We start from the raw sequence: 12,562 nt of genomic DNA on the forward strand, positions 1-12,562 counted from the left end.
CTCCCTCCTGCCGGGGCGCGGCGGCTGCTCCCGGGTCCGGGCGTCGCCATGACCAACGAGCTGGATATCTTCGTAGGGAACACGACCCTCATCGACGAGGACGTGTATCGCCTCTGGCTGGATGGTTACTCGGGTCTGTGAGGGGCCGAGCGGTCGTTTGGCTGGGCGAAGGGGCGGAGCCTGCACTTGGCCGTCTTTAAACGGGCGGAGGCGGGAGGGAGGTTTGCAGGTCGGAGCTGGAATCCCTGCAGGGGCTTTGCGGGCGGGGCGGGGCCTGATGCCGGTGCCTGCTCCCCAGTGAACGATGCGGTGGCCCTGAGGGTGCGCTCGGGAATCCTGGAGCAGACGGGCGCCACGGCAGCAGTCCTGCAGAGTGACACCATGGATCATTATCGGACCTTCCACATGCTGGAGCGCCTGCTGCACGCACCGCCCAAGCTGCTGCACCAGCTCATCTTCCAGATCCCGCCCTCCCGACAAGCGCTGCTCATTGAGAGGTGGGGATGCCAGCCACTCTGGCCATGTACCCATTTTGCAGACTGTAACTGAGGCCCAGGAAGGGACGGGACTCACCCGGGCCCTGAAGAAGTGGAGAGCACAAGGGGCCAAGCCCAGGCTCTGCCAGCCCCCCCTTTCCCCTCCTTTAGGGGAAGTTAGTAGTGTCCTCTGCCTCCACGCAGGTACTATGCCTTTGATGAGGCCTTTGTGCGCGAGGTCCTGGGCAAGAAGCTGTCCAAGGGCACCAAGAAAGACCTGGATGACATCAGCACCAAAACCGGCATTACCCTTAAAAGCTGCCGAAGACAGGTGGGCACTGTAGCCTCCTCCTCACCAACACAACATTCCATCGACAGTCCACCCCTGTGGCCACTATCCCAACTCCAGCCTCCTCCACTTCTGACTGTGGCAGCAGCTTCAGACCCAGTCTCCTCTCCCCTGTTTTTGTCATCTCACAGCAATCCCTGCTCTTCAGCCAGAGTGACCTTTCAGAATCCCAGATCTGGCCATAGCTTTCTTTGGCCCATAAACTTTCATTGGCTCCTACTCCCTTCTGGGTAGTAGCCACACGCTCTGGCCTTGCCCTTCATCCTCTCCTGTGAGCTGGTCCCTGCCAGCCTCCTTAGGCTTGCATTTCCCCAGAGTCCAGCTTTCTTTTGCTCGCGCTGCCCCTACCTGGAGGCTACAGTTCTTGGCCGTGTCTACTTGAAATCCAAGCTTCTGCACAAGCTTCCTGGTGGTGCCAAGGAGAAGTCACTCTTCTTCTGGAACTTCAGTATCTTTGCTCTGCGTCTCCTGTGAACTCCCTGTATACAGCTTAGCTCATTTTTACTTTCTGAGCCTTCGGAGGGTCAGTCCCAGCGCCAGCTGGAGAAGAGCTGGAGAGCGTGGTGCTAAAAAGTAGGAGTGAATTCAGTGGTGGGAGCTGAGTAAACGTTGATCTGAGATGGCAAACGCTAATAGGCATTTGTTGAATTGATAACTTACTGAAGGAATAACAGATCAGCATCTGTTGACAGAATAGATAGATAGGTGAGGGATGGTGTTCAGTAAACGATTTATTGGGTGAGCGACCTCTGACCAGTCCTTGCTCCCCTACCTTCCCTGCAGTTTGACAACTTTAAACGAGTCTTCAAGGTGGTGGAGGAAATGCGGGGCTCCCTGGTCGATAACATCCAGCAGCACTTCCTTCTCTCCGATCGGCTGGCCAGGTGAGCAACCGGGCGAGGAGCCGTCTATCTCCCCCATCGGCACAGTCCTTCCCTGGGCCCCGAGTCTGGTCCCCCAACTTGACCTCTTGGCTGTGTGGGGGGATGGTTATCTCATTCCTGGTCTGTAAATTGGATCAGGCTGGCCTGGGTTCAAATCCCAAGCCGGCCATTCACCAATTGGACTGTTGAGGTGTCACCTGTAAAACGTATGGCACAGCTCCGGAGCTCGGGAAGTGCTCGGTAAATGGTAACTGTTACCCCTGTGGTCTCCTGCTACATCCCTTAGGAGACCTGGTTTGAAACCTTTTCACAGACGAGGAGGCCCAGAGAGAGGTGACTTGAAACATGTCACACAGTGAGGTAGGGCGAGAGAGGCCAGAGCTCAGATGCCTAGTAGATGTTGCAGGTGGGAACTGCTTGCTCAGAAGGAATGCCCAGCTCTGACAGGTCTCCTTTCCCCTCCCTGCAGAGACTATGCAGCCATCGTCTTTTTTGCCAACAACCGCTTTGAGACAGGGAAGAAAAAGCTGCAGTATCTGAGCTTTGGCGACTTTGCTTTCTGTGCTGAGCTCATGATCCAGAACTGGACCCTTGGAGCCGTCGGTGAGGCCCCCACTGACCCAGGTGCCTGGACACCTCCCCACCCTCTCAGGGCCTGCTACCCCACCAGCACTTTCTCCTGCAGGCCCCTAGCTCCCAGCATCCTTTCTTCTTCAGGGCCCCTCCCCAGCCATCTCTGCTCATAGTCCACTGTCCCCATGCACACCTTGTCTGCAGACAAAGGGCCCACTACTTCTCTGTGGTCCGGGGCAAAGCATTCCACCTCCCTGACACTCTGTCTTCTCTTCTGTCTTATGTGGGTGCGATGTGGTGGGTGAGGAAGGCTTGGGTTATCACACAGGAAGGCATTTTGTCGTGCCCTCGCCCCCCAACTCCCTTCCTGGGCCTTACTCAGACTCCCAGGTGGATGACATGGATGTGGACTTAGACAAAGAGTTTCTCCAGGACTTGAAGGAGCTCAAAGTGCTGGTGGCTGACAAGGACCTTCTGGATCTGCATAAGAGGTGACTCTGGGGGGATGTCTGTGGGGTGGGGCCTGAAGTGGGGGGCCCAGGCAGCTCTAGGCTTGACCTCGTCTTCCTGCAGCCTGGTGTGCACTGCCCTCCGGGGAAAGCTCGGTGTCTTTTCTGAGATGGAAGCCAACTTCAAGGTCTGTGGCCCAAGCCAGCCTATGTCCCTTGGGTATCTCCAGCCTCCAGTGCACTGTCCCACCGGGTGACTCTGTTCATGCCCTAGGTTGACCAGCAGGTGGCGCTGTCGCTCCCTCTGCCCACCTGTGCTGGGGGAGCCAGCTCCGAACATTGGGGAGTTGATTGAGGGAGGTGGATAGATGTGGAGAGGGGCCTGCCCCTCCCCTAGCCTCTGGGGCAGAAGGCAGAACTCCCAGGCCCCCTGCCCCACAGAACCTGTCCCGGGGGCTGGTGAATGTGGCTGCCAAGCTGACCCACAACAAGGACGTCCGAGATCTGTTTGTGGACCTGGTGGAGAAGGTGAGCTGTCCTGCCCACTGTCCACTTGTCCCCGCCCTGGCCTGTCTGAGCTGTACCAGTGCCAGATGTTCCCTTGGGCCCACAGTTCGTGGAGCCCTGCCGCTCTGACCACTGGGCGTTGAATGATGTGCGGCTGTTCTTGAACCAGTATTCGGCGTCGGTCCACTCGCTGGATGGCTTCCGGTGAGTTACCCCGGCCTCCTGTTCAGCGTGGCCTCGCCCCAGCCAGCCTCCTGCCAGGGCCCGGCCTCCCTGCAGACTCAAGGTTCCGTGTTCTGCTGCCCTGGGGTGACTGTCTTTGTGGACCAGAGTCCTGGCTTCACCTCTAAGAAGCTGTGACTTAACCTTGGGCAGGCTCCTTGATCTCTCCATGCCTCAGTTTCCTCACATGTAAGCTGGGGGTGATAATGGTGAAGGTCATAGAATATTGTGAGGATTAAAGAGTGAAGGTACATCGAGCACTTAGAGCAGGGCCGTGACACGGTGGGTTGTGGTAAACCTCGGCCGTTACTGTTACCGTTATCATTGCAGGCACCAGGCCCTCTGGGACCGCTACATGGGCACCCTCCGTGGCTGCCTCCTGCGCCTCTATCATGACTAAGGCCCCTCCCACCACTCTACTCACGCTGACAATAAAGTTGCCATGACTTTGGAGGAGCCTGTGCCTGGGTAAACACAGGGTCCGTGTGTGGAGGTGTATACGCGCATGTGTCTAAGCGTCATGGTGCATGAGGACCTGTGTGTACACTGGCCCTGCAGGGACTAGGCTGTGTTCAGGAATGATGTCTATGCTCTCCCTCTCCATTTCCCCACACAGCGGAGTCCACTGAGAGTACAGAATCTTGTCTTTGTTTATTCAACGCATAGCAAGAGGGTTGGGAGGACAGGAGAAGACTTTGGGGGTGGCCAGCAAGGACGCAGCAGGCATAGCAGGCGAGAGCGAGGGGCGGGCTCAGGGAGGGCAGGAGACCTTCTTAGCTGGTTTATCCACTCGGGCAGTAATCGGGTACTTGGTGATACCACAGGCATTGCTCCCTCGGTGCAGCCGGAAATAACCCTAGGAAGTCAGAGGACATCAGGGCAGGGCCAGAAGGCGGGGAGAGCCCTGCCCTGTCCTGTCCCAATATCACACTCACCTTCTCACCCCAGTTGGCCCCCCAGGAGTTCTTCAGGATCCAGTATGGGGTGGAGCGACGACGAGAATGGCCTGGGACGCCCTTTGCCTGCCTCCCCTCCACCGACTTGGTCTTACCAAAACCCACCAGCAGGACAACATGGTCCACATTTTGAGGGTCACAGGTGGTTTGTGTGGCCTTGATCACACCATTCTGGTATTGCTGCAGGGGCAGGGGCAGAGGGGCTGAGTCTGGGGCCACATCCCCTATATGTTCTTCCCCCCATTCTCTTCCCTATCGCACCTGCAATAGCTTCTTGTTGATGGTCACAGTGATGGGGCCCTCAGTGGCCAGGTACCAGGCAATTCCTGGGGGTAGAGGTGCCATCAGGCCATGCCTGCTCTGTTTCCCCTGCTCTCAGCTCATGGTTGTCTCCATTCTCTCCCTCCCACCCCCATTCCTCCATCTCTGTCTATAGCCCCATCTGTCTGCCTGTCCTGGTTTGTCTATCCCTGTCATCCCTCCTCCCCCCGCACATCCGCCTGGGTCTCCACCCTGCCCGCACTCTGCTCGTTGTCCGACAGCATGATGAAATCCTGGATCCAGGCCACCTTTTTGTGCTTCTTAGCCTGGCACTTGGCTCTGACCGCCCCCTGGAATGGGTAGTCCTTTTCGCTAGCCAGGCCACCTGGAAATAAGCAAGGCCAGGAGACTCAGCCCCAGAACATGCCTGCCCTCAGCCCCCCAGAGAGGCCGGCACTCACTGTTGTTGAGGACAGTTATGAATGCGTCCCAGACGAAGCCGCCACTGCAGCCATCCCCACAGCGGCCACAGTCGAGTAGTTCTGGTGCAAGAAGGGACAATGTGGGTGACTGATCCCCAGGCCCCCTGCCCCCATTGGCACACATGCCCCCTCTCCCAGCTGTACCCTGCACAGAGACTTCCACAGACTGTCTGGTCTTAATGCCCCACTGGGCTTCGATGTTGCCTGCAGCCGCCATGGCCCAGCAGCACGAGCAGGTTTTCTAGTGGGGAAAGGAGTGGGGGCTGGTAAGGGATCTGGGCTTTAAACCCTCTCCTCTCCTCTCCCTCCCACCATTGGGGCTGGACCGCGCCAGGCTGGGTGAGCAGATACCTGGTCCTTGACAGGTGACATGACACCGGGCGCCTTCCGCCAGTCACACGTGGAGGGCACTGACTCCTGCCACTCATCAGATCCTACCTCTCTGTCCACATTGGGGGCCCTTCCAGCTGCCCTCTGATTCCCATACAGCTGGTCAAACTCCTCCTCTGGGGGACAGATGGGACCACCACGATCACAATATTGACCCCTCCTCCCCATATTCTGCTTCTCTCGCTCCAGCCATCCACATCCTTGGCCATTTGAGTCCCCGTAATACCCTGAGAGACACAAAGGCAAGGATGCGGAGGCACGGAGAGACCCAGGTCCTTGCTGCAGTGCATTCCCCTGCACCTGCTCTCAGCCTTGAGCTGAGCTGGGACACAGGCCTCCGGAGTACCTGCCCCTGCCCTTGGTGATTTGGGACAAGCACCCAGGCCCCTGGTCCTTGGGGTCCCTCTCTGGGAAATGAGTGCTAAAGGTCCCCCCGGTCCATCTGCCAGTACCCCTGGACAAGCTCTGCTTCCCCAGCCAGTACCTGTGAGGTCACTGAATGCAGTCACCCCAAACTCGGCTGTGCCCAAGTCCTCCTCCTGCAGCCGCTGAGCGTGGGCCAGGTTTCGGGCAAAGATATCCAAGCGGTGAGCATACTCTGGACCAAAGACAGGTCTTCCTAGGCTGGCTCCCAAGCCGTGGGGGCAGGAAGTGGCCACCTGCCGGGTGTCCTCCCACCCACCCTCACCCAGATGAGCACTGGCTTCTTTCCTGTGGCCCCTGCCAGCCCCGCTGCAGATCATCTGGGCCGAGAAAGTGGCTCCCAGCCCACTAGGGTGGTTTTCCCAGGAGACGGGAAGGGGACACACTGCCCACCTGGGGGGAGCCAAGTAGAGGGTCTGAAGGCAGAGTGATTCAGAGAAAGGTGGGTGGATGGGGCCGGGCTTCCTGCCACCAGATCACCACCCTCACACTTCTGACCACAGGTGTGGGGCTGGAACGTGGCAGGGGTGGGGGAAGACGGGGTACAGGCCCATGACGGGCTGAAGGCACCCACAGACTATCCCCCTCAGGGAGAGGAGATCCAGAGGGGGGGCAGGAACAGAGCCAGCAACGCGGTGGAGAGGGAGTCCCAACTTGAGGACAAAGGGGGCGTCTAGGTGTTTGCTGAAGGAACCCGTGACTAGATGGTGGTTTCCTGCTCGCTGCCAGGAGGTGCAGGAAAGTGGCTGTGGAGCTGAAGGGTCCTCTGGGCAGACCCCCAACTGCCACCACCTCCCTCCAGGTTCATAGCAAAGAACGACCGTGTTCAGTGCATAGGATGACGTGCTTTCAGGCAACGGGGTTCACCTCGAGCCCACTGCCCACCCTGAGCCTGATTTCATCATCGATTGAATGGGAGGAGTGGGGTTGGACCAGAGACCAAGGGGTCCCATGATACCTGCTGGGTTCGAGTAACTTCGGTTATACTGGATCTGGAACAGAGTGAAGACCTCTTTCAGCTCCAGCGGCCCTGCACCTGGGTTCTGGAAGGGACCAAGGGTGGTGGGGGAGGGGGTTGGATGAGGAGTCCTTGCTGGGACTGAGCTAGGGCAGTGGTTGGCAAACTCATTAGTCAATAGAACCAAATATCAACAGTACAATGATAGAAATTTCTTTTGAGAGCCAAATTTTTTAAACTTAAACTATATAGGTAGGTACATTGTTATTAACTTAATTAGGGTACTCCTAAGGTTTAAGAAGAGCCACACTCAAGGGGCCAAAGAGCCGCATGTGGCTCCCGAGCTGCAGTTTGCCAACCACAGACTAGGAGCTCAGTCAGTCAGTCTGTTCTATCTCCCTGGGTGAGCTTTGGCATATCAATCACCTCTCCAGCCTCAGTTGCTCCCTCTGAGAAATGGGAACAAGTCAGTTGTTTCTGAAGGGGTGAGCCCCATACATGGAGCTTGCAGAAGGAAGGGTTTGGGGAGCAGGTTGCGGGCACTTACCTGGACTCTGAGGGAGTCCTCGATGCCTTGGGCTAGACCTGCCACCAACAGGACCAGGAAGCAGGAGAGATGGACAGTTCGTGCCATGCTGCTGCCGACCAGAGTGCTGGGGACAGGAAACTAAGACCAGGCTGGAGGTGCTGAGAGGGCGGAGCTGGAGAAACCACTGAGGGGAAACCAGGCTGGGAGGGGGAGGTGGACCCCGCAAGCGAGAGGCTTTCAGGCTTTTATCTCTACAAGGCCTTCTACCTGTCTACTCACACCCCCTTTTCTTTTCTTTTTTAATTTTTTAAAATATATTTTTATTGGTTTTAGAGAGGAAGGGACGGGGAAAGAGAGAAACATCAACAATGAGAGAGCAACATTGATAGGCTGCCTCCGCACACTCCCTATTGGGGATTGAGCCTGCAACCCAGGCATGTGCCCTTGATCAGAATCGAACCCAGGACCCTTCAGTCCGAAGGGCAATGCTCTATCCACTGAGCCAAACCAGCTAGGGCACACTTTTTCCTTATTCCACAGCGGCTCTCAGCCCACCCTGTTTGGGGCAGTTCTTTTTTTTGGGGGGGGGGCAGTTCTTAGATGCATCTGTCCCTAAGGAGACAGGTTGTGAGAGGGCAGTGACATAAAGCCATCAGCACTGTGAAGGGTAAGCCCAGGGGACTATGGGAGCCACAGGCCCCTGACAACTGGGTGTGGAGAGAGGGTGGTCAGTGCCCCTGGGAAAACACTTGCTCATCCTACAAAGCTTTGTCAGCTCAAGTGTCACCTCCAAGAAACCTTCCCTGCTCTCATCCTCTGATGTAACTTACAGCCCCTTGAGCCCCTGCCCTGCCTGAGCCCACTTGCATCTTCCTTCCAACTGCACCAGAGGTGTCAGACGCCTGTGTCCACAGTGCCCAGGATGTGGCTTGGCTCGGAGCAGACTGGGTGGGTGTTGTTGACTGAACCATTTGTTGTCATGTTGTTGTTTCCCATGGGTTTTTTTTTTAAATATATTTTATTGATTTTTTACAGAGAGGAAGGGAGAGAGATAGTTAGAAACATCGATGAGAGAGAAACACCGATCAGTTGCCTCCTGCACTCTCCCCACTGGGGATGTGCCCGCAACTCAGGTACATGCCCTTGGCCGGAATTGAACCCGGGACCTTTCAGTCCGCAGGCCGACGCTCTATCCACTGAGCCAAACTGGTTTCGGCTCCCATGGGTTTTAAACAGGAAAGCGCAAGTGGCAGGAGCGTGTCCAGGGGACAGCAAATAGCAGCTCCTGCCTCCTTTTGTTCATTCCTGTCACCATCTGAGGGGGTGTGGGAGCAGGAAGACAGCAGGGTTGGCATCTCAGACAGAGCGAGGCCAACCTGTGAAGTCAAGTGCGGGGCGGGGGGGCGGGCGGGCTGTGACACCGGTCACTGCTGCCTCGGTTTGAAGCGGTCCTCCGGCTGGGGCTCTCCCCCATGAGCCTCCAGGCAGGAAAGCAGTGCCAAGGCCAGAGATGGGGGGAGAACTGGTTTTCTGAGGATTGATACCCCCGAAAGGGAGTATCTGAGAGGGAGCAGGAGGAGGGCTCTGGTCCTGGGGTTCATTTATGTGTGTGCCTCACTACCTCATTTTTTCATTCATTAGGAACCTGCCCCATGTTGCTGCACCACCCTCACTCCCACTCCAGACAATAAGTCAAGGGACTACTCTATTGGGGGAAAAAGAGCCATGCTGTCTTTATTAAAATTCAGTAGACAGACCATCCACAGAGGGGCACCTGGCTGCGTGGTTGTTAGACCCCTTCACATACCCCAAGCTAGTCTTGGATTGTGTGTGACCTATGACTAAGGCCCCATGTGTCAGCCTCAGGGCTAGAGGTCCCAGTGTGGGCATAAAAGGGGATGAAATAAAATCCGTCTCTGTGGTGGTGGGGGTTGTGGAAACTTGGGGGAGGAGAGACTGGGGGTGTGGAGCTGGGTGACCTTCCTCATTGATCCACTTTTTCCCTCCATTGAATGTGAGCCCCACGAGGCCAGATTTTAGTCATTTTTGATTGGTGCTGTGTCTCTGGTACCTAACACAGAGCCTGGTCAATGGTGGCCACACTGAACATTTGTTGAATGAATGAATGAATGAGTGAGTGAATGAACGAACTTCCCCACTCACTCACTTGCACTCATCCTGCAGCTCCTGGCTGGCAGCCAGTGAGGGCTGGGCCAGGGGCCCAGGGCCCTCAAGGCTCACTGCCTGGGAGGAACTCCTGACATCAACCAAGATGAGGCTCTGGGCCCCAGTGCCAAAGGGCTGAAGGCGGGAAAGTTGTTTGGGTCATAGAGGTCAGGAGACAACTCTGAGTGGCAAGTGCACTCAGGCCTAATAGTGCAGATGGAGGCTTGGGTCCAAGTTCGAGACGTCAACTGTGCAGCCAGCCATTCCCCTCTGGGCCTCTGTTCCTCATCTCCAAGTGGCAGTGACGGTTCCTTTGTCTGACTGACACCGTGGAGCACCTTCCACCCTGGCTGGCACAGAGCAGGAGTTCAAATGGTCGCTCCTTCATGCTCTACTGTGGGGCAAGGAGCCCAGAGTCTTGTTTCTTTTTTGTTTGTTTTTCACTTTTTGGTTTGTTGTTTTTACGTTTTGTTAGAGCCCAGAGAGTCTTGGAGTCAGAAGGACTTGTGTTCCAGCCGAAACCGGTTTGGCTCAGTGGATAGAGCGCCGGCCTGCGGACTGAAAGGTCCCAGGTTCGATTCCGGTCAAGGGCATGTACCTTGGTTGCGGGCACATCCCCAGTGGGGAGTGTGCAGGAGGCAGCTGGTCGATGTTTCTCTCTCATCGATGTTTCTAACTCTCTATATCTCTCCTTTCCTCTCTGTAAAAACTCAATAAAATATATTAAAAAAAATAGTAAAAAAAAAAAAAAAAAAGAAGGACTTGTGTTCCAGTCCTGTCCTTAGCACTCTGGCTGTGCCTGGACAGATCTTAGCCTCTCATCTGTGAGATGGGGTGATAATGGCGCCCCTTCCCTGGCTTGGCAGGAGGGTACATGCTGATACCTGGAATGGTTAGATCTTGATAATCAGTGCTAACATTTTATTATCATTTAAATAATGGCTTGCCCTAGCCGGTTTGGCTCAGTGGGTGGAGCATCAGCCTGCGGACTCAAGGGTACCGGGTTCGATTCCGGTCAGGGGCAAGTACCTTGGTTGCAGGCACATCCCCAGTAGAGGGCGTGCAGGAAGCAGCTGGTCGATGTTTCTCTCTCATCGATATTTCTAACTCTATCCCTCTGCCTTCTTCTCTGTAAAAAAATCAATAAAATATATTTAAAAATATAATGGCTCCATTGAGGTATGTAATTCACATACCATAAAATTTACCCTTGTAAATTATACAATTCAGTGGTTTTTAGTGTATCTATATAATTGTGTGGTCAACACCACTATCTAATTTCGGAGCATTCTCATCATCCCAAAGGAAACCATAAGTATTAGCAGTCATTCCCCGTTACCTCTCCCCCCTGGCAAACACTCATCTAGTTTGTCTCTCAGATTTGCCTATTCTGGCTGTCACGTCAACAGAACGTGTCTTCTTTCTCCTAGTATAGTATTTTCAGGATTTGTCCATGTGGCAGCACATATCAGTTTTCTTTTTTTTTTTAATATATTTTATTGATTTTTTACAGAGAGGAAGGGAGAGAGATAGAGAGTTAGAAACTTCGATGAGAGAGAAACATCGACCAGCTGCCTCCTGCACACTCCCCCACTGGGGATGTGCCTGCAACCCAGGTACATGCCGTTGACCGGAATCGAATCTGGGACCTTTCAGTCCACAGGCCGACGCTCTATCCACTGAGCCAAACCGGTTTCGGCCATATCAGTCTTCTTATTCCTTTTTATGACTGAATAATATTCTATCATTTTTTTATCCATTCATATACATTTTGTTTATCCATTTGTAAGTGGACGGAAATTAAACTGTTTCTACGTTTTAGTTCTTATGAATAGTGTTGCTATGAACAAGGTGTACAGATTTTTTGTGGACATGTTTCAGTTCCCCTGGGTATATTCCTAGGAGTGAAATTGCTGTGTCATGTAACATTTTGAGGACCTGCCATAATTTTTCCAAAGCTGGTGCCGCAATTTACATTCCCACCCACGTTGTATGAGGGTTCCAATTTCTCCATGTGCTCATCGACACTTGTTAATGTCTGTCTTTTGGGTTTTAAACAGCTATTATTTTTAGCCTCCTCACCCAAGCAGCTGGGAAGGATCTGGGGTGGGAGAGACACTGTCCAGTTCACCCTGCACCCAGGGCTCACCTCGGGACCCTTCCTGGTCACGTCCCTTCCGGGGCATACCCTTCCGGGCAGGGCTGCGTTCGGGGAGATCGCGAGGATAAAGTGGGGTGGCAAAGGGAAGGGAGGGCTCCGCAGTTCCCGCACGTGGTGTGCCCCGAGGCCGGGGATCCCTGGACACGCGGCCTTTCCCGTCTGGCTCCGCCCTCAGACGTGGGCAGGAGAGGCCCCGCCCCTTCCTGGGAGCCGGCCCCGCCCAGACCCCGCCCTCGAAGGCGCTCCCTCTGCTTGGAGCAGGGGGAGGAGGCGGAAACTTCGGACACACGGGTGGGAGGAGGACCGGGGAGACGCTGGCGCGAGACCCTGGCGTCCTGCGCGCCCGGGTTGGGTCCTGCCCGCCTTTCCAGGGGCTTCCATTCATTCTGGGCCAAGGGGAGCTGCGGCCCCCGCCCCCGACAGCCCTGGGGACCGAGGGGAGCGGGGCCGAGAGGAACGGTTCAGGGCCTGGGAGCGTCTCGCCCCGGGCGAGGGTTCGGGGCCCCGCAGAAGTTTTGGTGTTTCCAGATGGCCGTCCGGTTCGCAGAATAACAGAGGGTCTAGCTAGGCTGAGGCCTGGTCGTCCCAGGATGCAGTTAGGCGTAGGTGCCCAGGACGACATTCGGGGAGGCGCAGAGTCTGGGGCCCGACATGAAGGTGTGGGTGGGTGCCCAGGATGGAATTCTGGAGGCGCGGGTTAGGCAGGTCGGGTGCGCAGTATGACATGCTGGGGCGCACAAAGCGAGGGCCGGGGGCTCCCCGGGAGGCCCGGGGGC

At 55.7% G+C, this 12,562-nt stretch overlaps 2 protein-coding genes across 7 annotated transcripts; one reads left to right on the plus strand and one right to left on the minus strand.

The window, feature by feature from the left end:
* The first annotated feature begins 6 nt into the window (after positions 1 to 6).
* Positions 7 to 3,911, plus strand: FIBP (fibroblast growth factor (acidic) intracellular binding protein). 3 transcript variants are annotated; one of them, XM_006771574.2, is made up of 10 exons: positions 7 to 133; positions 299 to 497; positions 681 to 807; positions 1,609 to 1,709; positions 2,179 to 2,333; positions 2,665 to 2,773; positions 2,856 to 2,919; positions 3,173 to 3,259; positions 3,345 to 3,442; positions 3,791 to 3,911. In XM_006771574.2, the coding sequence occupies exons 1-10, from the start codon at positions 49 to 51 to the stop codon at positions 3,858 to 3,860; spliced, it is 1,095 nt and encodes a 364-aa protein (XP_006771637.1). In that variant the 5' UTR covers positions 7 to 48; the 3' UTR covers positions 3,861 to 3,911. The 3 variants fall into 3 exon arrangements, with proteins under 3 accessions (XP_006771637.1, XP_006771638.1, XP_015424544.1); XM_006771575.2 differs by having other exon boundaries at positions 2,179 to 2,312; XM_015569058.1 differs by lacking the exons at positions 3,345 to 3,442; positions 3,791 to 3,911 and having other exon boundaries at positions 3,006 to 3,257.
* A 175-nt stretch (positions 3,912 to 4,086) lies between these two features.
* CTSW (cathepsin W) lies at positions 4,087 to 7,798 on the minus strand. 4 transcript variants are annotated; one of them, XM_006771573.2, is made up of 10 exons: positions 7,478 to 7,798; positions 6,931 to 7,015; positions 6,034 to 6,147; positions 5,511 to 5,665; positions 5,304 to 5,400; positions 5,139 to 5,219; positions 4,940 to 5,062; positions 4,678 to 4,742; positions 4,396 to 4,596; positions 4,087 to 4,316 (listed from the first exon to the last, which is right to left on the minus strand). In XM_006771573.2, exons 1-10 carry the CDS (start codon positions 7,562 to 7,564, stop codon positions 4,212 to 4,214), a joined length of 1,113 nt encoding a protein of 370 aa, XP_006771636.1. In that variant the 5' UTR covers positions 7,565 to 7,798; the 3' UTR covers positions 4,087 to 4,211. The 4 variants fall into 4 exon arrangements, with proteins under 4 accessions (XP_006771636.1, XP_015424543.1, XP_015424542.1 ...); XM_015569057.1 differs by having other exon boundaries at positions 4,087 to 4,596; XM_015569056.1 differs by having other exon boundaries at positions 5,139 to 5,400.
* Between the last annotated feature and the right edge of the window lie 4,764 nt (positions 7,799 to 12,562).

This window comes from Myotis davidii, unplaced genomic scaffold (assembly GCF_000327345.1).
Source record: "Myotis davidii unplaced genomic scaffold, ASM32734v1 scaffold425, whole genome shotgun sequence".
Classification (NCBI taxonomy): domain Eukaryota; kingdom Metazoa; phylum Chordata; class Mammalia; order Chiroptera; family Vespertilionidae; genus Myotis; species Myotis davidii.

Excerpts from the sequence above, each read along its gene's own strand:
- FIBP (XM_006771574.2), top strand. The coding sequence starts at position 49 with ATGACCAACGAGCTGGATATCTTCGTAGGGAACACGACCCTCATCGAC. Across the intron at positions 134-298 it reads CTGGCTGGATGGTTACTCGG|TGAACGATGCGGTGGCCCTG; the intron begins GTCTGTGAGGGG and ends CCTGCTCCCCAG. Across the intron at positions 2,774-2,855 it reads CTTCTGGATCTGCATAAGAG|CCTGGTGTGCACTGCCCTCC; the intron begins GTGACTCTGGGG and ends GTCTTCCTGCAG.
- CTSW (XM_015569055.1), bottom strand. The coding sequence starts at position 7,564 with ATGGCACGAACTGTCCATCTCTCCTGCTTCCTGGTCCTGTTGGTGGCA. Across the intron at positions 6,148-6,930 it reads AAGTTACTCGAACCCAGCAG|AGTATGCTCACCGCTTGGAT; the intron begins GTATCATGGGAC and ends TCTTTGGTCCAG. Across the intron at positions 4,743-4,939 it reads GCTGTCGGACAACGAGCAGA|GAATTGCCTGGTACCTGGCC; the intron begins GTGCGGGCAGGG and ends CTCTACCCCCAG.